At 31.8% G+C, this 26,065-nt stretch overlaps 4 protein-coding genes across 4 annotated transcripts; 2 read left to right on the forward strand and 2 right to left on the reverse strand.

Moving 5' to 3' along the window:
- Window positions 1–2,820: 2,820 nt before the first annotated feature.
- Window positions 2,821–3,820, reverse strand: LOC108451014 (uncharacterized). The gene has a single exon (XM_017748752.2). The coding sequence runs from the start codon at window positions 3,659–3,661 to the stop codon at window positions 3,023–3,025; it is 639 nt and encodes a 212-aa protein (XP_017604241.1). The 5' UTR covers window positions 3,662–3,820; the 3' UTR covers window positions 2,821–3,022.
- Window positions 3,821–8,425: 4,605 nt separating this feature from the next.
- Window positions 8,426–13,942, forward strand: LOC108489881 (signal peptide peptidase-like). The gene is made up of 12 exons (XM_017794599.2): window positions 8,426–8,571; window positions 8,686–8,779; window positions 9,574–9,689; window positions 9,784–9,935; window positions 10,051–10,136; window positions 10,716–10,843; window positions 11,419–11,469; window positions 11,907–11,993; window positions 12,123–12,192; window positions 12,908–13,044; window positions 13,156–13,233; window positions 13,694–13,942. Exons 2-12 carry the CDS (start codon window positions 8,740–8,742, stop codon window positions 13,772–13,774), a joined length of 1,026 nt encoding a protein of 341 aa, XP_017650088.1. The 5' UTR covers window positions 8,426–8,571; window positions 8,686–8,739; the 3' UTR covers window positions 13,775–13,942.
- Window positions 13,943–15,423: 1,481 nt separating this feature from the next.
- Window positions 15,424–20,206, forward strand: LOC108453010 (uncharacterized). Its single transcript, XM_017750876.2, has 3 exons — window positions 15,424–18,940; window positions 19,495–19,597; window positions 19,943–20,206. Exon 1 carries the CDS (start codon window positions 15,877–15,879, stop codon window positions 18,796–18,798), a length of 2,922 nt encoding a protein of 973 aa, XP_017606365.1. The 5' UTR covers window positions 15,424–15,876; the 3' UTR covers window positions 18,799–18,940; window positions 19,495–19,597; window positions 19,943–20,206.
- A 323-nt stretch (window positions 20,207–20,529) lies between these two features.
- On the reverse strand, window positions 20,530–24,895 carry LOC108453011 (uncharacterized). The gene is made up of 2 exons (XM_017750877.2): window positions 24,642–24,895; window positions 20,530–22,657 (listed from the first exon to the last, which is right to left on the reverse strand). Exon 2 carries the CDS (start codon window positions 22,635–22,637, stop codon window positions 20,688–20,690), a length of 1,950 nt encoding a protein of 649 aa, XP_017606366.1. The 5' UTR covers window positions 22,638–22,657; window positions 24,642–24,895; the 3' UTR covers window positions 20,530–20,687.
- Between the last annotated feature and the right edge of the window lie 1,170 nt (window positions 24,896–26,065).

The raw sequence follows: 26,065 nt of genomic DNA on the forward strand, positions 1-26,065 counted from the left end.
AGGGTATTAGGAAGGACCCACTACGATGTGCTAGGTTGGGCTTAGGCCTTGGAAATTAGAATGGGTCAAGTCATGGCAAAGGAAGAGCCATAACGAATGCGGTCTAAGGTGAGGCCGATATAAAATTTAAAGGTTAGTCAATGATATCGCACTAATCAATTAAGAATATATTGTTTTTTTTTAAATATGAGTTTAAATCTTAAAATTAATATTATTTAGAAATAATCATGAAATCTGAATATATACATTATTCATTAGACAATAGTAAGATAATAGAATTTAGGTAAAAAAATTATAGTTTTCATTGAACAAGATGAGAGGAGGAAGGAATTAAATATTCAAAAAATGTAAGGCACCTTGAATTTAATAAAACTAAATCCATTAATGTATTTTTTTGAAACAAAAGAAGGTTTAAATAATTTTTAACAAGTAAATAGGTCAACACTCGGCACTTTTGTATTTAAGAGTGTGATTACTTTTCAAGTAGGAGTTGGGGTTGCGGGAGACGTACAGACAATGCCAGAATTGCCTGCCGTTTATGATTATTTTGTTTTCCCTCAAATAGCGTTGGCCGTCACAATTTGACGCCCAAGGGAAGTTTCAACAACAGCTTTCCATATCTGCCACCATGTATTTAATGTTCCAACTTTCTATATGTCGGTTTGCCTTAACAATTTCATTTTACCTTTTTCTAAATTACATCATCAGAATCAATTTTTGTTTTATCATTAAACTATTTAAAATTTTTATTTAAGTTATTAAATTATTTATAAGTTTTTGTTTAAATCACTAGGTTATTAAAATATTTTTAAGTTCCGCCAGTAAATTTTAAGTGATAATTCAATAACCGGTACGGTAGAATGTACTTATCAATTAGTAGAATAACATGTCTTAAATTCATATCATTATGATAATCAATGTCCGAGATTGGAGAAAAATTTTGTTATAATTTTGGTTTCTAATTTTGTGACGTCCAAAACTATTTCATGAAAAACAAATTAAATTGTAGAAAAGAAGAGAAAAAAGAGTTCTCGATTGATGTAAACAATATAAATAGAGAAAGTCGATAACATCGACTTTAAAATTCCATGACTTAAAATAAAATATTTTGAATAATTTAGTAACCAAATTGTAATATTTTTAGTTAACTAATCAAAACAAAAACTTATCTATAATTTAGTGACTAATAGTATAGTTTATTTTTAAAACCTAAAGACCATCAAATGACTTGTAGAGTTATAATGGACTTTTCTTTAAACAACATTATAAGACTTTTTATTTATTTATTTATTTATGAATTGAGTTAAATTATAATTCAATTTTAAAATTATGTGTGTTCAATATTTATAAAATTTATTTAAATATTAAAATACATAATGTTTAAGTATCAATTTAATAGAATTAAACTTATTTTATAGTAGATTCTAAATTTTACGATTTTTATTCATATTTTTAATTTTTATTTATTGATTTCAACATTTTAAAATTTCCTTTTTGCTTATGTTTTATTTTTTCATATAATTTCAACTTATTTTCATTTTTTCTAAAATTTTAAATATTTTCAAGTAATTTAAATAAATATAAATGAGTGTATATGTAATAATTTTTATATGTTTTAAAATTTAATGACGTGACACTAGTTTATTTGTGTCAAGAATCTATATTTTCAAAATGACCCTAATATAAATTATTTTTATTATTATAAATAGATTAAATTTACAAGTAGTTAAATCCATACAATGAGCTTCAACACTTACACATCAAAATTATGTATAATAACACTCAAATCTAAATAATTAAAGATTCAAAACTTTAAACTTAACCAACAATATCAAAAGCTGGATTAAAACTTGATTTGTACATATTAAATGCATCAAATCAAATAGATGTATCAACTTTGAATAAGTCTAAGTTGCAGTTATTGCTGCGTAAAAACTGCAAAAACGTGCACATACTTAGATAAATGTGGTTGTGATGCTAATTGATTATAACCAAATTTATTTATAAATTCAGTATTTATATTGTTTAATTTTATACAAATCCTATTATTATTCATTCTCCTACAAAATCCTTAAAAAGTAGATGATATGTGTTTAAACATATTAAATTCTATATTTTTCTCTCGTTATTGCAACGCCAACGAGAACAATTATTAAGCTAAGGCTCAACCACTGTATTTTAAGTAAAAAATTTATTAAGTATATATTTCATATAAAACTTATATTTTAATGTGAGCTAAAAAAAAACAGTAGAGTGTACATAAAACTTATCTACATATTTCATATATAGTATATATTTCTTTTACTAAGTATGTAAATTTCACAGACACAAGAATGTGTCGCAATTAGCCTCTTTATGTTATCATTTTTTTTTCTTCCCCTCTAATTTGCTTCTTAATTATTTGTAATTGTCAACAACTAGGGACCAGTCCGATGTGTGGATAAGGTATCTGTACAGTCGGTTTCTTCAAACACTCAAAATGTGCTAAGAATTTAGCATTTAATTTCAGCTTCTAATAAAACATTTAGGGCATGCAATCCTCTTTCTTAATTTTACAGGCAGAATTAGTTTTCCATTTTCTTAATTTTGCGCAATCATCGTTCATACGTTTGATCTAATTAGCTTTTCCTTACAGTATGCAAAGCATCCTAACAAAAAGCTAGCCCCCTTAAAATTGCAGCAGCAAATATATGCAACCACCACCTGGCTCCTGCAACATGCATGGTTAATCCACATGATTTTCACTCAAATTCCACCGATTGTTGTTAGTGACAAGTAAATCTACAAGAACATTGATGGGAAATTCAAGAATTTAACGGATTAATTTACAAGTATATTAGATTAAGAGCTATCTCTGATATAAAATTTCATGTATCTTACAGTTAAAAAGGGCACAAAATCTTCCAACAAAATTGGAACATTAAATCAAAAAGAAGAATAATCCTTATATATATATATATATATATATATATATATATATATGGCCTTCTACCTTTAATGGAAATAAGGAAGTATAATTAAATCAGAATTGATTCTCCCTTTGTTTCCATTCCAACCCTATGAACCTGCAAGGTGAAAACCTGATCTTATACTCTGAAATTGTCTCCAGTTTAGGCGACCAATCTTGTTGTTTAGACCCCACCAAATTCTGATAATGCTTCTTCAGCTCCGGTGTGCTGCAGAGGAAACTATTCCCACTGCTCCCAATTTCACTATCTTCTTCCTTGCTTTTAACAATCAAGCTTGTTATAAACTCAGGCACTACCTTGATCAAAACCCTACCGTTGGCGCCTTTAACGTGCTCGAAAGGGCAAGCACCGAAGTTGATGGGAGTAGGTTTAGGGCTGGACTTAGAGTTCAAAGCTGCAAGAGATGAAGCTGACAACACTTTGCATGCAAAGCGATCGAGAGGGAGAACAAAGTAAGTTTGGCCAGGCATGAGACGATCGTCCATGGATAGAGCTGGGATGGGGTGACCGATAAAGAAGGAGTCTGCATGGCAAACCATCATGTCCGGAAACTCAAACATGACCTCGCCGGCGATGTGGTTTCCGGTTAGGGTTCTTGTATTTCCTTCCCAGAAGATGAGCTTCACTGAAGAAGAAGAAGAAGACCTCGAGCTTTGATTTGGCTGGAAACATGGAGCTACTGAATTGCCCATTAATATAGATAGATGAGGTAATGTGGGAGAAAACGATGAAAGAAATAGAGACAGAGAGAGAAGGTTAAGGATTGATGCGTGTATTTATACTAATAAGAGAAAGCAAACAAGAAGAAGGGTTCCATAGTATATGTCAGAAAAGAAGGGTGAAGAATTGACTTGGAGAAAGTCCATTTTTGTTCTGTCGCAGTGTTTGATGGGGAGGGATTAGTTGGCGGTCAACAATGCCGGCTTTTGACTAAACCCTTCTCTTTTCACCTCTCTACATCGTGTGGGGTTATTTCTGTCTCTTTAAAACATTTATTATTTCAACTAATCCAAAAGTCACCTTTTTTTTTAATGTCATGTCTAGCATTATGTTCAATGAAACTTAGATAATTTTATATATTTTTTAAAAATAATGCAGATTTGAATTTTATAAACACCTGCTAAAACGAAAACGAAAAATACATATATATAATATACATATGAAACATAGCATTTTTGGTTCGACATTAAAAATAAATATGTATTTAACATTGTACAAAATTGGGAATAATAAAATTGTTCGTAAAAACATCATTTTTGCTGATGTTCTATTTTGGTGGTCAAATCATGTTTTTAACGCCAAAAGGAAATCACGTTTTTAACACAAAAACCCTCGTCCTTCAAAAAGAGCACAAAAACACAAAAACCCGCTTTTAACATTGCAATCATATTTATATTAAAAGACATCACAATAATCTTTGAATTTTAAATCTCTTACAAATGAGTAATTATTATCAAGTAAAAATAATTAACGTATAACATAAACAAATTAATAATTAAAATTCAATATACTAAATTAAATCCCACACATGCAGAATAAATTTTAAATTAAATACTCATAGTTTTTACCAACAATATTAATAATTTATTACTTTTATAATTCATAAAATAATGTAGTTGTCAGTAATAAAATTGTATGTGTTTTAAGTTAAATGTGGTTTGTTGTAACGTTAATGTAGCTAAGGAATGTATATGTATAATTATGGTTTCCACAATATGCATGGAGACATGAAATACAGATATGCAATTACGTGGTAGTATGGATAAACCTTTTACCTGCTTATGTGTTTGAACGTTGAATACGGCCCACTACCGACTTTATTTTCCAATTTTAATCAATTTTGATACTTTACGTTCGTTAGAAGTCAATTTTAATAAACAATCATGACAATGTTAAGGTTTTGCCTTGAATTGGGGCAACCAATAACATGATCATTTCTTGACATGTGCAAATGAATTATTTCCTTTTACTTACGTATTATTAAAATAGTTATTTTAGTAAGGTATTTGGATAATAGAAAATTCGTGGTCCAAATTTTTAAAATTTCATTTTATACTTTTAAATAACTTCTCAAATAAAATTAGAGTAATGATAAGTATCTTATAATATACACTAATTTTTTAAATAAATATATATAAAAATAACACATGACAATTTTTCAACTTTATTTATGAAAATTAAAAAATATATCAATATACAAAATACTATTTTAAAGAAAAAACAACTCTATCGAATTTTTAATTTGAATAATCAAATTTCTAATTAAATATTACTCTCTTTTTTCGTTTTCAGAAAAATTTTACTTAATTTCTAATAACCATAAAATTGGATGACATGCTATAATCTATTTCATATAAATGCAATGGAAAATATGCCAAGAAAACAGAGGTGGAATAAGTATCATTATAATGCTTAGAGTCAAGAAAATAAATAAATAAGCAGCAGCTGCTGCAGTGTCGTGGAATGATAAAAAGATACTTTGTCTTGTCCCAGCACCGGTTGCATGAATCTTAATCAATCAAACCTACCTAAATACGGAAGGTTGAATATCTGAAACCAAAGGCGTGGTTGCCTCTCCATCAATCATTCACTTTTACTGTACTCTTTTTTCTTTTTTGGACCATTTCTAACCATATATTATAATATATAGGAGCTTTACTGTATTAGACTATAATTAAAGTGATTAAATCTTTTTATAGATGTTTTGGTCAACAAATGGTTAGTTTAATAATGTAATTATATGAGACAATGAAACTTTTTATGGCATGATTACGTATGTTACAAAACACAGCTTCAATCAATGAAATATTTGTTGGATTAATATAATCTGAATAAGTTAATAAAATAATGTTATTTTCTCCACTCTATTTAAATAATTCCACTCAATGTAAACGAAAATATTTTAAAATAACCTTTAAAAATAATATTTTATTTATTTTTCTACAAACGAAAGTCACGTTTCATAAAATAATAATCTACCTAATATTATGATTGTCTATTTTAGTATTGGTATATTAATTAAGTTTATCTTATGTTGTTTATTGGTATGTTGTATAATAACTTTAAAATAAAAATAAATGCCGATTTAAAACCCAACACATAAACACATCCATATTTTCTTTCTCCCATTATTGAAGGTACGTAGCTAATAGTAAGGCTTTGGCTGTGTTAGTAAGATTAAAATGACTTATTTTCAAATTTTATTTTGATTTTATTTGTATTGCTTGTATTAATTTAATTTTATATTATAGTTGTGTATTTATATTTACATTGCACTTATGAGTGTACTTTATTTATAATTATAATACTTTAAAAATTCTTTAACTCAATTAATTATTTAAATGTTTGAACTACATTTTTTAATCTTAACTATATAAAATTTTATATCTTAAATTTGTAATTCAACAAGTGGATTTAGATTCGTGATGCGGGTCAACATAGGCCCACAACCCATTTATCACAAAGGCTACCAACAATTGCGATGAGCATTAGAGCAAGTGTGCCCAAGATACAGGGGAGAAAAGGGTCCCATAAGAAGGCATGCATAGTGAACCCCTTCATGAGGGGGAATTTGACAATTCCACCAATTAAGCTTACCCAAAACTCTATGACGGCCACTCCAAAACTGTGGCACTTACATTTTCAGAAAACATGGAGAGAAAAGGAAAAAAAGGAAGAGGAGAGTTGGAGGGAGAAACACGAGTTACAGTCCCTTGCACAAGTGACATTAGTTTCTTTCTTTTTCTTTTTTTTTTTTTAATCATGAAGTGATTTTGAAAGACACATCAATATATTTACATAGGTTAATGTATTATTTGAGGTTTAAACTTAGGAAATATTTTCATGTTAGGGTTTGAAGTTTTTCTTAGGTCTAAGTTAGTTTCTAAATTTGGTAATCATTGCTTAAATTTGGTAATTTTTTTCCATATTAATGCTTGAAAATTTTTCAGTTTAGTCATTGTTTAAACCCTTACGTGAAAATAATTACCCAACTCATGCTCCAATATAAGAATAACTGCCAAGTTTATTAACTAACTTGAACTAAAAAAGTTTACATCTTAAAACAAGAACTATTACTAAATTCGAGCCTGGGTTAACCTCATTGATATTTAATATGTTTAGAGTGTTTTAATTATTAACTCTAATTCTTTAAAAGGTTATAATCGGAAGGTGAATATGTTAGTGTGATATATTTTGTATTGAAAGTACATTGATATTGAAAACATATAAATTGAATTATCACAATGACATTTTATCAAATTTAAACTAAAAATATTAAAAGAAAACTATCACGGTAATATAATTATATATCTTAGATGGTAAAATTATTACAAGTGTTTCACACACAAATTAGAAAACAAATATAAGAATATGATAAATATTTATATAGCAAAAGGTAATTGTATACTTTATCATGATCCTAGATACAATAACAAGATATAATATCAAAACAAATTGGGTGTAGGGAAAGCCAGAAATTCTTTTAAGTGGGTTAGACTTAAAAAATATATTTTTATGATAATAAAATTATAATTTTACTATTTTAACTTATATTTTATAATTTTTAAAAGATTAAATTTAATTTTATTATTTTTAAGATTAAAATGTAATTTTATCATTATAAATTTAAAATTTTATAAATTATAAAAAGACCTAAATAAAAAATTTATATTTTAGGGGTCAATCCTCGTCATTCGAGTTTCACTTTGTTAAATTATGTTTGTAGTTCACTTGTAATTTTATGTTGTGGGCATTATTTTTTATACTAATAGACAATATTTAATTAAATTAATATTTTAAAAGACATTCAGTTTAAACTCAAATGGTTTCAAATTAATTATTCAGTTTATTTCAAATATTGATGATTAAAGGAAAACCCGCATTATTAAATTTGTTAGTGAAATTGAAATGAAAATTAGTGTAAAGCAAAGTGATATTTTGGATTTAGATAAAAGCTAATAAAATTAATTACACAAAATTAAACTTATTTTATCAAATTACATACAAGTAAAACTATCACCAGATTGGATTTAATGTGATTTTCATTTTGAAGTTTTGAAAAGAAAAAAAAAAAAAATTGCCGCTAGCCTGCTTCGCCTTGGAGATCAAAAAGTAAAACGTGGAAAGACAGATATTTTGTAAGTTGACTTGGCAAAATCTTATTGGTGATGGCACCTCATTCGAATGTCAACTTCCTTATGACTTGATGCGGTGCATTTCAGTTTTTTCACCCTCCAATGTTAATTAACAAGCATTGACTGTAACAGCAATGCACCAATGCACTACCAAATCCAATCATCTTGCGCCACGAGTGGATCTAATACCCGCAAAATCCCGTTTTTCAAAATTTCAAGCCACATCTTCAATTTCTATTGGCTGTCACAACATTCAAAATGACAGCACCATGGAGTTTAGCAACAAATTTACTCCAGCTTTGAGTGAAATATAATAAGACTATCTTTATAAAAGAAAAAAGAAAAAAGAAAAAAAATCTATAAAGATTTCATCTGAGAGAAAGAATTCAGACAAATATATTTTTTTCTCCGATCTGCAAAACTCCATCGACCGTTTGAGAGAGAAAGAAAGGAGAATAAGATCAAAGGTTCTAATCCCTAATTTTACTAGGAAATCCATTTGAATTTTGATTTCCAATCCCTGTTACTTGATTAAATTGTTTCGATTTATTTTATTATAAGTTTTTTCCTTCTTGTTGTAGGTAGAAAGAGGGTCGATTCTTCGTTGCTGTTATATTTAAAAATAAACGACGACGATGAAGAACACTGAAAGACTTGCCAATTTGGCTTTAGCAGGTTTGCCTGTTTTTGATGTACTCTTGATTAATTTTAGTTTATTATTTACATTTTGGGTTTGCATTTGAAAGAATTCTTGTCTTTTTAGGATAATATCTGCTCAGTTTATTCAGTTGTTTAATTTTGTTTTGTACTAGCTGGGAGGATTTAGTTAGTTAATGTATCTTCTGGTTCTAGTTGCAAAGAAAAAATGAGAACTTATAGGAAAGAATGATTTGAGGGTGAAATTTGGGAATGTGTAATGGTAGGACGGGGTAGCTTTGTTATTTAAGGCATGAATGATCGTTGCTTTATTTATAAAGTTATGTATTTTTTGTGGAGAATTAAAAGGGATTACATTTCGTTTCACCCAAATCTTTGAAGTTCTGAAAAAAGGAAAAGAAAAACTTTAAAAAGAATTGAAATCTTATGTTCTGTTTGATTGCTGCCTTGGACACAAAATCTGTTTGTTTTTAATAATTAGTAATTAACAAAATTGTTGTGTTTGATTTTATAATGAAACAATCATGTTATAACTTGTGTTACATTTTATCATCTGCTTTTTTTTAATCAAATAGGATATTTTTCTTTACACTTTCATTTCCTTTCAGCAACTTTTTATGAACCAAAAACTAATAGGCAAAAGCAGCAATCAGTGAATGCACCGGGCATATGGCTGATTTGTTTAGAGAATATGTGGAACTAGGATGCTCTTATTATGAGTCACTGTTAGATGTGAGATCTCTAAGGTGCCACATGTGTGCTTAAGACGCTGGACTCTTTCTAATGTAGCATCCTTGATTTGCTAAATGCAGGGTTGACATTGGCACCACTTGTAGTGAAGGTAGATCCTAATTTGAATGTTATTTTGACTGCATGCCTTGCAGTATATGTGGGCTGCTATCGTTCTGTAAAGCCAACTCCCCCATCAGTGAGTATGATAGCATTTAAATTAACTCTTCGCCTTCTTGTCTGTCATTAAGTTCTGTAGATTAAAATTGGCTGACAATGTGTCTGTCATACAGGAGACAATGTCTAAGGAGCATGCTATGCGTTTTCCATTTGTTGGGAGTGCAATGTTGTTATCACTTTTCTTGCTGTTCAAGTTCTTATCGAAAGACTTGGTTAATGCTGTCTTGACATGCTATTTCTTTGTGCTTGGAATCATTGCTCTTTCGTATGTTCTTTCCATACAGATTTGATACTAAATTTTACCTTAATACAATTAATTCACCTGATGTCATATTTGTTTGTGTTATCATCTTATATATTCTTTCTGCCATTGTTTTCAGGGCAACAATATTGCCTGCATTAAAACACTTCTTGCCAAAGCAGTGGAATGAGGACCATATCATTTGGCGTTTTCCATTCTTCCGCTGTAGGTCCTTTCTTTTATTAATTTTTGAAGTTTATATATTCAATTTTAATTGTTAGAGGATTTGTTTGAGTTTTGAAATGTATGTAACCTTCCTTTCTTCTGATTCATACTTTTGTTATAACTGTTGCTTTAACCACATCTCCTTATGGCATACTATGGCATCTTTTATCAAGGCATGCATCTTTGATATTTGATTAGAAAGGATTGCTTGGTGCATTTAAGTTATCCAGCCTTTTTAAGCTCTGGCTCAATTTTGTCCAAGGATTGGCTCTTGGAATTTCCATAGATCCAAAATGGAATTAATTCTCTGATTGTCAGGTTTTTGAGCACTCTGATTTTTTTGATGCATAAAGTTGGCAGGTCTGCTCACTGGAATATGTTGAATGCTAACTTCTTCGGAAGATTTCTGAGTTTAAGGTGTTATTTTTCCTGTTTAAAGTTTAGTTCATCAATATCTGGTTATGTCCATGATTGACTCCTTAAAATTCTTATTTGATCTAGTTGATAATACCTTGATTGCATTATGCAGACTGCAGAGTGATATATTTCCTTACACCTTTCTTAAACATTCTTAAACAGCTTTTGAGATTGAGTTCACAAGATCTCAGATCATAGCTGCAATCCCTGGAACCTTTTTCTGTGCATGGTATGCCTCGCAGAAGCATTGGCTGGCTAATAATATTCTGGGTCTTGCTTTCTGCATTCAGGTTTGACTGAAATTCTTATTTTATTGACTACACTATTAGCCAATAAGTTAATTTGGTGCTTGATATCTAATTCCTTTTCTATGATTTTGCCATGAGACCCAGACAAAACAATATTTTTAGGTATATTTTGTGTCACAAATCATACGCTGAAATAGGAGGTTCATATTTCTGTTAGCCAAAAAGTTCGTCTGTATGAGCATCAGCATATTACAAAAAGGAAAAATCTGTTCCTTTTCCGTTGCGTTTTAAATTGTCTAACAGATTTCGATTCATCATTTGCTTCGGTCTGTCAAATCTCTTTAGATTTTGCCTATGAAATAGTTTACATCAGTATATTGTTGATGCCGTCAAATTTGTGGCTAGGGTTTAGTTAAGCGGTTCTAACATTATGAAAGTATTCTTTTTCTTAATCTTCTAATAATTTTATGAAGACACTATGATTTCTCATTTGTCTATATTTCACCACCTTGTTGCGTTTTTCCTCCCGTTTATTGTGGTTTATGGCTGTTTTTGTCAAGTGGAATACACATATTAGCTAGGCTCTGTCTGAAGGTTTCTATTGTTGGTTTTTGCAGGGAATTGAAATGCTTTCTCTTGGATCATTTAAGACTGGTGCCATTCTCTTGGTAAGAAGTGGATTTGCGGTTTTAGTTGATTATTCATGGGATGTATTTATTCCATGTTAGTAATATAAGTTAGCTTGATAATTTGAAAAGAAAAACAGCTTGCATTTTTTAGCTGATCTTGACTTTTGAATAAAAACTACTCTTTTATAGTTTATTCTTAAGGTTTTGATCCATAGACCCACTTTCCTTTCTTAGCAAACTGTTCTGATGGAGATTTGAATTGTTCCTTGCAGCTTCTATTTCACATTTAAAGCTGACAATTTCTTTCTTTGAGTGTTTTGAGTGTATTATTAATTTGCTCTGGTTAGCCAAACTTTAATGCTATCTTTTGCTGATTAGCCAAATTGCAAAGCTATATTTGACTACTTATTTACTTGCCTGCTCATGTTCAGCTATGTTTTGTTTGGTATAAATTTTTCATTCTTTATGCTGTGCAGGCTGGGCTTTTTGTATATGATATTTTCTGGGTTTTTTTCACTCCTGTGATGGTCAGTGTGGCGAAGTCTTTTGATGCTCCTATAAAGGTCTGTTCTTTTATTTATTTAAAAGTACTTAGCCTGGTTAGCTTTTTTTCAACATATGTACTTCATTTTTCAATTTATTATTAAATTTGTTAGCTGTGGTGATCTGATTTCTTTAATACCTTTCTGCAGCTTTTGTTCCCAACAGCAGACTCTGCACGACCATTTTCCATGCTTGGACTTGGTGACATTGTAATTCCTGGTATGTTTTAAATCTGGTTTTAGTTGGGAGGTCTAATGCATGCTGTTTTTATGACCTGGGCTGCGGTTATGTGTTTCTTGTTTTATTATGCAGTTATTCTTACTAAATAAAGAAGTATTCTAAGATCTTGAATTTTGAAACAGGAAACATCTAAGTGACCGATTCCTTTCCTAATTGTATTTCGTTGTGACGCATTTGTCTTTGACAACTCTATATTTCATTTGATATGCATTGAAATTTTAAAGATTACTATCGTTTAACCTCGGGCAGAGCCTGTTAAATTACCTTTAAAAAAAATTCACATATATGCTTGAATTCTATTTAACACAGCATTCTGTTTCTAGAGTATGATCTCATTTACTTCTGTAAGCTGATTTGACTTATTTTGTTTGATTGTGGAGTTTTAAAAAAAAAAAAAACAATAGCTCTATCATCATGGCTGTTAGGACAGATGACAAAGATTCCTGTGCAGTGATATTATCGGCTGATGGTGTTTTTCTCATGCTATTGATTCTTGAGTGAAATATGATTTGACCACGTACTTAGGACTTGGTTAAAAATAATTATTTTCCCTTTTAATTCCAATTTGATTGATCATTATTCCTTTTAACGTTAAAAACTTTGTTCTCATAGTATTATGTACGTTTTTATGAGAAACAGAGTATGGTATGATCAATATTCTGGATTTTTATATTGGTTTATTTCTCCGTTGCAGGCATTTTTGTAGCCCTAGCATTGAGATTTGATGTATCTAGAGGGAAAGGGAGCCAATATTTTAAGAGTGCATTTTTGGGATACACAGTAGGATTGGTCCTTACAATTGTTGTCATGAACTGGTTTCAAGCTGCACAGGTAAACTATTCATTGATCCTCTGTTTTATCTTGTCCTGCTAATGCATGCACGGCTGTATTGGGTGAAAGGTTTATCATTTGGATAATCTTCTGTGTATATTGTGCTTTCAGCCTGCACTTTTGTATATTGTACCGGCTGTTATTGGATTCTTGGCTGCTCACTGTATATGGAATGGAGATGTCAAACCGGTTTGTTCTCCACCCTTGTTTGATTCTCTCTAGCATTATTTGCTTGGCATGGAATTTTTAATTCAATTTCTTTTGCGATTGTCATTTTACATAAAATTCTATATAAGAAATGGATCCTTGTTAAAATTTGTTTGTTACATTATCCCGTTTTCCAAGGACTAGCAACAAGTAGGATTTTGCGTTTGAGAATCGGGTTTAATGTTTATGAAAGGAATCATGTCCAAGTCTTGGTAAAAATTAAGAAAATGAACTCAATGCCCATGGAGGTACAGGAGGACCTTATGCTTGATACAAACAAAAACCTGGAGAATGTTGGATTAATTGTGATCCTAAATAATGATTATAGTTTGGTTATGGTATATGATAAATTTCACTATTCAGCTTTGAATGTGATCAATGAAATGATTATGGTCTGTATTTGGATTACAATACGGTTAATAGGAGCTAACATGATGTGCAGTTATTGGAGTTTGACGAGTTGAAGACTGCGGTTACGTCTGAAGATGGTAGTGATGACAAATCCAGCAAGAAGGTTGAATGAGTTAGAAGCAGAAACCCTTACACTGAAACCATTTTATTTTAGCTTTGAGAAGGATATAGTGTTCACTTTTAATGTCAATCTTGGCTAACTTTTTGTTCTACTACTAAACCTTTGTATCAGGTTTTGGAATTAAGCAAGAAATAATAATACTTAACCTCTTAAACAAAACTACTTTCATTTTACACAAATCACAATGTTTTTGGAACTATAAACATTGCTTTTAGAAATTAATTATTTTTCTCTTTTCTTTTTTCCTCCATTTTTTCATAGCTATTAAAAATTGGATCATATGCTTTTCTCATCTTTGTTTTCCTAAAGCTGTTGAATTTGTTTATAGGCTTCATGAATGCTTTCTAACTTTTACTCTAAAGGTTGGAATATTTTCACCAGCAAATTAATTGAAACTTAAATATAATGTAAACAATGAAAGGGAAAAAACCTTGGAATTATAAAAGCTTCTGCGAAATTTGCATTGGAAACGGAGGTTACTCTTTTCATGATGTAGTCAGAGGCAAAAAAAAAAAAATATATATATATATATATATAATTAACTATTTAAAGTTTGATAGCATTATCCGTAAGTTCAGTCTTATTTTCTGAAAGATTGCAAACTTTTATTGGTTGATATAAATATTTTTATACAAGTTTTATTATCGATTTCAATTAAGTTAAATGTGAATATTTGGTACATTGATAATATATTTTTGTTTTATTCTATAAATTATTTTAAAATTTTAACAAATATTTTTAATTATTTATCTTTTTAATATTTTAGTATCCCTATAAAATTTTTATCCATCTGTTAATATTGCTTGTGTCATTCATTAAAATAAAAATAATTAAAACTTTATTTAATTTTATCAAAATATTATATTTTTTTCTTGGTTGTATATATTAATTAAAATATTAAAATTGATAGAAAATTTCTAACATTTCATAAGTAAAAATAATATAAATATTTAAATTTTTATAATGATAATAGTTTAAATTATAATCGATATAAATTAAGACAAAAAAATTGATATTTAAAATAAACTTGAATAATTTGATATTACTCTAATTATGAATTTAGCTTTACTCTAAAAAGAAGCTACAATACATTTAAAGATTAAAAAGAAAAAAAATGAAAGTTAAAGTTACTAAACAAAAGATAATGTAAAGAAAAGTTGTATAAAAAATAAGGCTCCTACAAAATGAAAAAGAAGAAGATATAATTAGTAACTAAATTAATAAATTAATTGGTATGATTTCATTAATATCTTTAATATATTTCTCATTTATCTATTAAAAAATATTTGATATATATTATATATGAAATTTAATTATTAATAATTAATAGATTGAATGCATGAAATTTGAAGCACATATTTATATTTTAATATTGGTTATTAAAACTGTATATAATAATTTAATATTAAAAAAATTGAACCGTGTATATATTTGGAATTTATAACTAAATCAATTATAATAAAATTATTGACACAATGAATATTCAATGTTGATGTATTTTTATAAAAATTAGATTCAAATAATATTAATTTTAAATTTTAATAAATTCTAATGACCAGTGTCATCGTAAATTTAGAGTTTTCAATCTGATAAATGATTTTGGTTAAATTTTCTGAAATATTATTTGTTATTATTATACTTGCATTTGCATTTGTGGGTAGAGGGACAAAGCCCAGATACCCTACTTTAGCCGTTCTTGTTCTTTCGTATTTTTTGCCGGTCACTATTTCCCTTTTTCTGCTGCCGCTACTTCAGTTCTTCTTCGACTCCCTTTTTTTCCCCTTCTTCTGGAGTTTGAGAATCATATCCAGTAGCAGTGCTGAAGCTTCAGATATCGGATTCGCCACGTGTCAGTGTTGGACATCGGTACAAGGAGGAAGTGTACCTGTTTCATAGCTGTCAAGCGTGTCCCTTGCACTACTTTCTCACCGTCTCTCTCTTTCCCTCTATCTCTCTCCTGTATTTTTTTTATTTAATATTCTATCAGAGCTTCCTTTTCCTGGTGTAGCTTTTAAGCAGCGGCAAAAAGCCCACTTAGGGATTTAACAGAGTATCCCTGTGGCAGCCCCATAAGGTAATGAAAACTACTCTTAATGGCTTCGCAACTGATTAGAGTCTCATCCTATGAAGCTCACAATCAGCTAGAACTCTCTCTAAGCCAAGCTTTTGGCCTTCTTCAATCGAAATTAAGACCCCCATTTTCGTTAACTATCCCAGATCCCCAAGAATACACTCTACTTAATCAAGCTATTCTCTATGGTGTTTTAATCGAACCCCATTTCGCCAAAATTCATATTAAGCACTTACATGCTATTGTCATTGATGGGTATAAGCTGTTTTTAAGTTTACTTGTTGGAATCGTTAATGAATTGTATGGGAAGCTTGTTGATTCGGTAAAGGAACAATTAATTTGGGTTACTAAAGAAATGATTGATGTTTCCGCTACAGGAATTGATAGTTTGTTAGTGTCTTTGATGAGGCAAATTGTTGGTGGTGATTTTAGTGATGGTAATCTTTGGTTATGTTTCGAGTTAGCGAGTCTTTGTTTAAGTAAATGGGATTGTTTGTTACAAGAAAAGCCTGTAGTTTTGACCAGTGCACTGTATACATTTCTTCGTTTATTAGCTGATCATTGTAGGGTATCGAATAATCTGAAACTAGAGATGTTGAGGCAGATGGAGATTGAGTTTTGTGTCAAAATGTTGAGGGATCAGTTTCAACTTTGTTTGAAGATAGGAAGGGATCTTGTTCGGTTATTACAAGATTTGTTTCATGTACCTGAGTTTAAATCTATATGGAAGGATCTGGTTTTGAGTCCAAGTGAGTTTAGAACTGCTGAGTATTTGGATATTTCACAGTTGTATTGCATAAGGACTTCGACTCGTTACTTTTTACTGCGAATCACACCTGAAATGGAAACACAATTGCGGTTTTTACTTACACATGTGATGCTCGGCAACCAGAAACGATATCAGATATGGTTTGAGAATAAATTTCTTTTAGGGCCAGAGAGAGAGAGTCTTATTGTTGATATTGTGCGGTTCATATGTTGTGCACACCACCCTTCGAATGAAATTATTCAGTCAAACATTATTCCTAGATGGGCTGTTATTGGTTGGCTACTAGCATGTTGTAAGAAGAAATATATTGAAGCTAATGGGAGGTTGGCATTGTTTTATGACTGGCTTTTTTTCAATGAAAAGGTGGATAATATTATGAATATTGAGCCTGCAATGCTATTGATGGTCTGCTCCTTGCCTAAATATGTTAACTTCACTCACTCCCTTCTTGAATTTTTACTTCTTCTTGTAGATAATTATGATTTGGACCGTAAAACCATTATTCTCAGGGGTGTTTCATCAGCTTTTAACTCACTTGTTCAAAAAGGAGTGGTACACTCATTGGATGTTTTGACCCGTTGCGATGTACTTTCTCCTTTTATAAGAGAAAGGCTTCAAAATTTATTGTTAAATGATCAAGGTAAAGTTCCTAGAGATTTGCTTCCAGTTGATCTTCCTGGCCACTCCACGCAATCCTTGAGATTGCCTGACATGTCATGTATGGGAAACTCTACCCAGTCCACACAAGAGCAATTTACAAGTGAAGGGGATGATGGATTAAGCACCAGAGTTGTGGTTGTTCCTGGTGGCAATGAAGTAGATTCTATTGAGAGATTAGTTGAAAGTATTGGAGATATTATCAAGGAATCATATGCGAGGGGGTTACAAACTTTGGAGGCAATTCTTTTTTCAATTGTGAATCAATGTAATCAAAGAAACACTAGTAATTCGATTTGCTCGGAGGATCTATTATCTAAGATCACAAAGGAATTTGAGTCAAATGGATACCGACTCTTTACTTCGCTTGGTAGTCTTGCAGGTGTTGTTGAGTGCGATGATGAAATTTGTTCTGCCACTGCAGTAATTATCCGCACCTTTATCTTTTCTCAGAATGAAAGAATACAAGAAATGCTTTTGCTCTGGGCAAGGAATGGTTTTCCGGTAGGAGCACGTTTACTGTCATATGCTTTAAGACTAGCACATGAGGCATATGCAGCAGGTTGTTTGGAAAATTCAGTTGCTGTGGCTAAAGTGAGGGAGTCAAGGATGCCATTGTTGGAATATCATTTTGATGGATATTTTAATTTTCTGAACAAAAGAAAAGGAGATTCCTCTGAAAACTTTGTTTCTGTTTCTGAAATGGATGAGAAGGCGATTGCTAACTTGGTTGATAGTGCCTTTACCGCTTACAGGCATTTCCTTTCATCCTCAAGAGTTATCTCACAGAAAGAATCAGATACCTCTCTATCAAAGCTCCTATTTTCTGACTTAAAGGACTGTTCTGGTTGGAAAAGAATAAGAATGAAAAACTTATTCTGCAACATCTTTTGCTATCTTTCAGATTTATCCATCTGTGAGGAAGACATTATCAGATTGCTCGTAGAAAAATTGGATTATGTAGATCTTACAGAAATGCAGTTTCAAATTGGCTTGAAGAAGTTTTCTTTATTTGGAGACAATCATAAACTTGTTTTCCATTTAATTAAGAACTCTCTCAATTGGAACTCTGTGGAGCAGCATAAACTCTGGGGCTTGATCAGATCCGAGCTTCCAGTGTCTGAGGTTCAGGTTGAGAAGATCATTTTAGAATTTTTTTGCTCCGGGAAAATAGATGTAAACCTTAGTGCTATAGCAGCTGGAGGCCTTCTAACTCTCTGCAGTTCTTGTGCACCCACATCAGCCCTTGTCGGCACAATCATGTCATTGCCTAATAATTTCTTCCAGGACTTTGCTGCAGCTGCTTTGGCTACATGGGCTGCGTCCAATGCCTCTATGCTATTTGACAGCATAACCAAGTTTGCAGAGAAACTGAAAAGTAAAAACACAGGCTCGACTTTCTTTAATTCAACTGAGACTGAGATCAACCAATCTACCATTTTGTGGCTGTTGAACTATTATAATGCACAAGGGATAAATGTCTCCAACATACTTAGCAACTTATATCCCAGTAGTTAAGGATGCCAAGATGGAAAATTTGCGCCATGAGTGCACCCTGTTCCTGCATCCGCTTCCCAAAATATTGGCATTAATTTGGAGTGGAAAATCAGCATGATGGAAGCTGAATATGCAAGCCATTATGTTGCAGCAGATCTGAAAGGTAGATCTTGTAATATGACATTAATGCTAGTATCGTGTGAGATCCTAATAAATTAGGGTAGCAATTTTTGTTATAAAATGGTATATAGTGTTCATTCATGGGTATGTTTAATTTATACAATTGTGTTATTATTGTACATTTATGCCTACATATATGTTGCTAACCCTAATACTTTATTGTACATGTGTAATAATTTAATTATCCTCTCTATTCAATACAATTGTCAAGAAAATACTAATAAAAGGAATATGTTTACTGTTTGTTATTAAAATAGTGGTTATTCGCTTCAAACTAGGATGTATATTTAGTATTTATATGTTTTTGGGTTTTACCTTTCTAAAATTAAGATTGAATAATATCCATAATCAATTCTTTTGCTATACTAAAATTGGAGAATAATTTGGTTTTATGTTAAAGGATTTTATTTCTATATATGTAAGAGTATTTTCTTTTGTGGGATATATATCATGTATCTGCCTTCCATTCCTTGTATTCCTATTATTTCAATTGATGACATAGTATTATTTGGTTGATTTTTTAACACACATACCCAGGTTGCTCAATTGTATGCCTTCCTATTCCATTGAACCTTCACCTTCCAGCGGTTCTTATAAAGCTTGAGGAGACCAAGGCATGTTCCAAAGCTGATATTACAAGGTAATGTATTAGGGTACTGGTGAAAAGAATATGTTCTGGTTTTATTGGTTGCAGTAGCTTATAGCGAAGAGTGGTTCTGGTTGCTCTGCATCTTTGACTTTGTAGGAGACGTATATTTAGGATGATGAACTGACCTGACTTTGTAGGAGGATGATTTTTGGTTAAATATTAGTACAAATTACTGTTTGTACGCCAAAATATCCTTGCTACTTACTCCAAATTCGGAATTTACTTGGTATAAAGTGAGTTTGAATATGCTTATTCGCAGTGGAAGTGAAAATGGGGTATGCTGACTGCAGAATGAGAGATGGGTTGCCTTACATCTCTCTTATGTATTATTTGCAGAATCTGCTGCCTTTTAAGTATGCCATCTCTGAAACAGCTAAAGCAGCAAGTAACTGCAGCTGGCTGTGGACAACACACTGCGGTTTTGATGTCTCGGAGGTACAATATTGTACAGCACGTCTTTCAATTTTTTATGTGCATTTACTGAAAATCATCGCGATGTTTTGCATGTAAAGGGAAAATATACAGACAATCCTTTAGATTTGGTGTTTCGTGTAATTTGAATACTATTTTATAAAGAAAAACATGCTCAGTTTCAAATTATTTTGAGTCTTTTATTTTGGTTGTAAGACACCTATTTGATTCGATAAGCTGCAAAGTGAAAACTCAATGTTGTTTTGGACATGGCATTCAAATGATTTGATGAGATTAAATACCACTAGGGTAATTGTTTGGTATCTTTCTTTATTTGAATGGGTTTTTACACCTAAACGAAGAAAACCATTAACTTATTTCAACTATTGTTTGTGGGTCCCTGGAGGCATTCAACAAAAGGAGTAGAATCAAAGGTAGATTTTGCCACCCAATGAGCAAAATAAGCAATGATAGTGGTTGAAGTAGTGCAGAACAGAGAGTACACCGTGACGTTTTCTTTCTTTTTCTTCTTTTGTTTAACTAAAATGATATTCACCAGTAATCATCAACACATTAGCATCACAAGAACCAACACTATCATCAAATCCAAACACATTTTGTCTTTTTCATTCTTTCATTTTTATTTCATAAAATCTTTTCCCCACCCACCCTAGAGAGTGGGAGAAGAAACATACTGCCTGGGTAAGCTAAAAAGATCTTTCCCTTCAAATGGTGAAGTCCACTCATGGGAGACCGAAGTTGAAGAAGCTTCTGCTGCAGCCATTCCACCATCCTGTAAACCCGCAATCGCTACACCACTCACATTAGGCGTCAATCTCATTCCTGGTTTAACACTCAGTCCATTTGTATTAGGATAATAAAGGTGACTGCTCTTCATTGGAGATGTTGGTCCTAGCCATATCCCACCAGGTCTCGGAGATGTGCGATCCAAGCTCCAATCAATATTGGTATAATCCAACTGAGCCATCGAGCTACCACTGCTCCAGTCAACTGGAGAAGAGGCTCCTGATGAATTGGTAGAACCTGAACCAGTGAAAAGTCCAAGTGAAGATGCAGCCGCGAGTGTTGGTGATCCACCTGTTCTACTCCATAGACCATTTCCTCTGCTAGTTCCAGGTGAATCTCCTGGACTACTGCTGCTTGAGAACTGTTGCTGCTGTGGATAGTAAAGCTGATGATGCATCGGATTTGAACTCAAGCTGTTGGAACTAAGGCTTCTAGCACTTGCAATATGGGGCATAAAGCCATTAGACTTTGTAATTTCAACACTACTGCTTGGATACAAAAAGGGGGTCGTTCCAGGAGGAGATGAGCTTATACTAGTAGCTGGAACCTGCTTTGTATTTACAGATTGAGGCCGCTGCATCATTATAACTGGTTCCCTAATTGACGGCTGAAGTTTCTTATAATCACTTCCAACAGCCACATTACGACTTTCTGTCTTTGCTAGCGGAGGTGAGGCCTGCAAAGGCGATGCCAGGGAATAAGAAACTGAAGGATTCGATCCAGAACTTGGCCACCTTTTCTCAGCTGGCACTGCACTTTGTTGGGGTTTTGCCCATTCCAACCTCGGCTGTATTCTCTTCAATGGCTGGAAACTTTTGCTCACTATTTCTGAAGAAACTCCCACCGGAACTGTGGATTTTACATAGTTAAAATCCTTCTCATCCCTTCTTTGCTGTGTTGCAGGAGAAAGGTTTGGTTTTGGTTGTGGTCTTCCAGATATGTTCTGACTACCTGCCACTGATAACTTGTTGGTACCAGCAGAATCACAAGTTTCTTCTGGCTTTGGTGGAGCAGGTGGGTCCTGCTTTGAAGATCTTAAGGATTCTACTGCTTTCTCAAGATCTCCTTCAGCAGCAACAACTGCTCTTTCAACCTCCTGCTTTGTGCACTTGTATCTGATTTCCATGTCAGCAATTCGTGCAAGCTCTTCTGATATGTCAATTTTCAAGTTCCCACCACCAATAGTTGATTCCTTATGCTTAACTGCTTCTTCTTCACTTCCTTCCAAAAGCCATGCCACAGATTCCTCCACTTTGCCTTCATTGAAAATAAGAGCCATTGTAGCCCGATCATGAGAAAATCCCATTGCTACAAGCTGCTGAGCAAGTGCTTCAAGCTTTCTTGACATAAGATAGCCATTGCACCGCTCGTGCAACTCCTGAGCTCGCCTCTCCTTCTGACGCTGATGTTTCCTCTCATTCTTTTGACGAATTTTTTCTCGCTTATCATTGTCAGCTCCTGGTATTATTTCCGGCCGGACGGGAAGATTTGAAGTTTTCTCTTTATGCTCTTCTGATTCACCTGACCAGCTACCATTATTAGATATTGAATCAAAGTCAACCCCAGCTCCAAGTGAGCCTCCCAAATGCTCATCTGTGTCGTCTATGTTTCGGAAACGACCATTGCTCTGAAGAGGTGAAGCAGATGATGATGGTGCTGTTTCAATGGTATGGAATGTTCCCAAAAGTGGATTGTAAGCACTAGCTGGAACACCACTAGCTGCATTAGCAGGTCCAGAAGGCCTTGCAAAAGCCTTCTGAGAGTCCTTGCTGGATTTTTTATCTTTGGACTTCGACTTGGATGCAGGAGACATCGTTGTCACCAAATATAGTCCTGAAAGATTTAAGACAATACTTTCCAAAATCAATGATGCACAGAAAGAGTTAAGCAGTCAATACTCCAAACAGTAAGAGCAGTGGTCATCTCATTTTTCTGGCATGTTACCAAAATGGTCAATGAAAAGTAAAATAACAGTTTAATTCTCGCAATTATTTTTTACAAAATAAACAAACCCAGATGCTTTTCACAATAAAAAATATGTGCTGAGATCCAAAAGCTCCAAGTGAAAAATTGACTCAAGGATGCTAGTCAGCTGTGACCAAAATTTACAATATCGTGCCTGAACCACAAGTGTATAACTGGTATTCAGTTCAAGAAAGCAAATCGAAATAAACCTCGAGAACTACACACTGAGTGAACATGTTTCCTGAATGTGCAAAATTCCCTTCACAGAACATAACAGAGTATCAATGAAAGTACACCATATTAACAGAGTACCAATCTCCCAAGACAGTCTCAAGACAAATTCCCTTCTCAGAACATGAAAATAGTTACAATTTTATAATCAATTTAAAAAGCAATTAAAAGAACGAAAAATAACAATGGAAAAGACTTTTCAAAAACCCTTCAAAACGTGGTTTCTTCTTACAGATGCATTCAGGGAATGCTCGAGCTTATGCAATAAGTTACTCCTCTGACCATAACACAAAGTTCCAGCCATATATATATATAGGAATTTTTTATCCTTGGTCTTCAATAGGAAACTTTAACTTCATTGTTTGGCAGAAAAAATAAAATTTAGTGAACTGATAGCCAAGTTCATTCCACCACCATAAATGTTACAGCTAGTGCGTCACTCTTGCATATCAAGACCAATACATGATACAAAAAATTAATGAAAACTTCTATTGGTCTAATTTTCGAAGTTGACAGCTTCCATATTTGTCCATCTTGTGCTTACCAATAACACTGAAAATATTCTCCGTATAAAGCTTCCTCACCATGCTTGAACTTTCCAGATAGAATCTAACTGGATTTTACAATAGAATGAAAAAAATTGACATATTCTTCTCTTGCAGATCAACTCTCCATTCAGAAAAAAAGTTATAAAATTTTTAAACCATAATGAATGCAGGTAAAAACATTAATAGTAAGAACCAAGAAACAGGAGAAAAAAACTTTGGTAGGCAAATCTAGCTTCTGGAGGCTCTTTTTCTTCCACTTTTTAATATATTATACAAAAAGGAAGCAAATAAATTTTATCCTCGCAAATATTTAATGATAGCCAGACTATTTTTGAGAAAACTAACTAAATCCTAACCCATATAACACTCTCCAAACACAGTTTCCCAAGATTCTTGCATTCACAATTCTTTAAAGCAAATAACAGAATCCAGAGATATGAATCAGATAACATCACAAAGCCTTCCTACAGATGACTAATTCTCTAATCCAAAAATGGGGACAAAAAGAAAAAAAAATTCAACGGGGAGAACAGAAAAGTTAAATTTCACCCAAACAAGGAGTTTAAAGATAAGATCGATTGCAGGCTAGCACCCCGTGTTTTCTGAATTTCGATCACGAAGAAATCCATTCCGCCACAGCCAAATTTACAAGGGACTATAACACAAGCCTCCATCTTTGCAAAAAAAGAAGAAAAAAAATCTAAAAAGCCCAAATTTGGGGCTAAAAAGGAATAGAGAAGATTTTGGATTTCCATTCCCCTGAATAATAACGCATACATCTGGAAGTCATATTTCAACCGAGTATTTTTCCTCAAGACAAGAACAAGATTTCAAGAAGCCAATTCGATCGATAAACGATCATAATACCCCTGATAGAAGAAATTCACGATTCTTTCAACAGAACAATGCAGATTCAGTAGAAACTCTAAACATATACAGAAGGATTCACCGACATGATCAATCAAACAAAAGAAATCCTAAAAAGGAATAATGAAATCCAAAAAATAAAAATGAAGATGAAAAAAAAAACGAAGGGAAGAAATCAAAGAGAGAAATAAGAAGAATCGAGATACCTGGGTTGAATGGAAGGAAAAATATGGATCCAACGATCGAGATTGAAGGATCGAAGGTTGTGAGAGTTAGATGCGAAGAGATAAAAGAAGAGAGATGTATTTCGAGGCCCAAACTGAATTGATAGAATTAGGGTTTTGTTTTGTGATTTTTGATTTATTTACAACAGAAAAAGAGAAATATGAGATTTCATAATAACCAAAATTCACTCGTTTATAACGGAACCCCATTTATACCTAGCCCCTCCTTCTCCCCCTCTTTTTCGTTCTTTTCTTTTTCCCATTTTATTTTTTAATATTATATCCATTTTATTATATTATTATTACATACATTTTATTTTTATAAATAAAAAAATATTATGGATTATAATTTTTTATTTTTTATTTATCAGTATATTTACTACTAGTAATTTTTATTTGTCATATTTTGGTAGCCTTTTTAAAATTCAGAATTAACGGATAATTAGATATTGGTAAAATTAATTTATTTAAAATTTTAAGGTCAACCTATTTCTGAATATATTCTAATTATTCATTCTACTTTAAAATGATTTATTTTGATTTTAATTATTTTATATTATAAATTGTTAAAAAATTAAATTTTAAATAATAAATAATAAAACTCAATTTAGAAAAAGAATTAAGTCGAGCTGATATTGATCCAAAAGCACATTTCACTTTTTAAAAAAATATTAAAAAAAATTTGCTGATTTTTCTTTCCAAGTCCTTGCTTTTCGGAAAGTTTAATGTGTTAGATGGATGAGCCTAGTGGCAATCTTTCAACATTGGTCTAAACTTGCAAATAAAATCTATATGGATATTGGAGAATCTTTTTGAAATTAAAGCTTTACCCTGATTTATTTCCATTTAAAAATATTTATTATTTAAAAATAAACTCGGTCATGAAGATTTTATTTTTAAGATAGTAAACAAAATAAAAAAAATAAATTACAACAATTTTTAAATTTATTATTTAAAAACATAAATTTTATGGGTTTGTTACAATTTGAATACCGAGCACACATGTATTCATAAAGATTAACCCTCATCCATGGAAAGCACCATCTCAACTTAAGATCGTATTCCCAACTCAACAATTTGTTAGACTTTGTTGCAAAGTCCACATCCCAAATATTCGAAGTATTTATTTTTTATTTTTAGAAAGTAAAACCTCATTTCAACTTATAAATAATTTCCTACCCTTAGAAGAGAAGAAGAAATAATTTTATATGTATTTTGTTTGAATTAATGTCGTGGATATGAAAATAGATGTAGGTATTGATGACGGTAAATGCAGCTTTAAACTTTTGACACTTTTTATTGGATTCTATGAACGTTATATTACTTTTAAACAGCGTAACGTATTAGTGACTTAAAAACAAGAGAAATGCGGTACTGGTTTGTCAAAAAAAAAATCATACAAGATA

Source organism: Gossypium arboreum, chromosome 5 (genome assembly GCF_025698485.1).
Source record: "Gossypium arboreum isolate Shixiya-1 chromosome 5, ASM2569848v2, whole genome shotgun sequence".
In the NCBI taxonomy this organism is placed as follows: domain Eukaryota; kingdom Viridiplantae; phylum Streptophyta; class Magnoliopsida; order Malvales; family Malvaceae; genus Gossypium; species Gossypium arboreum.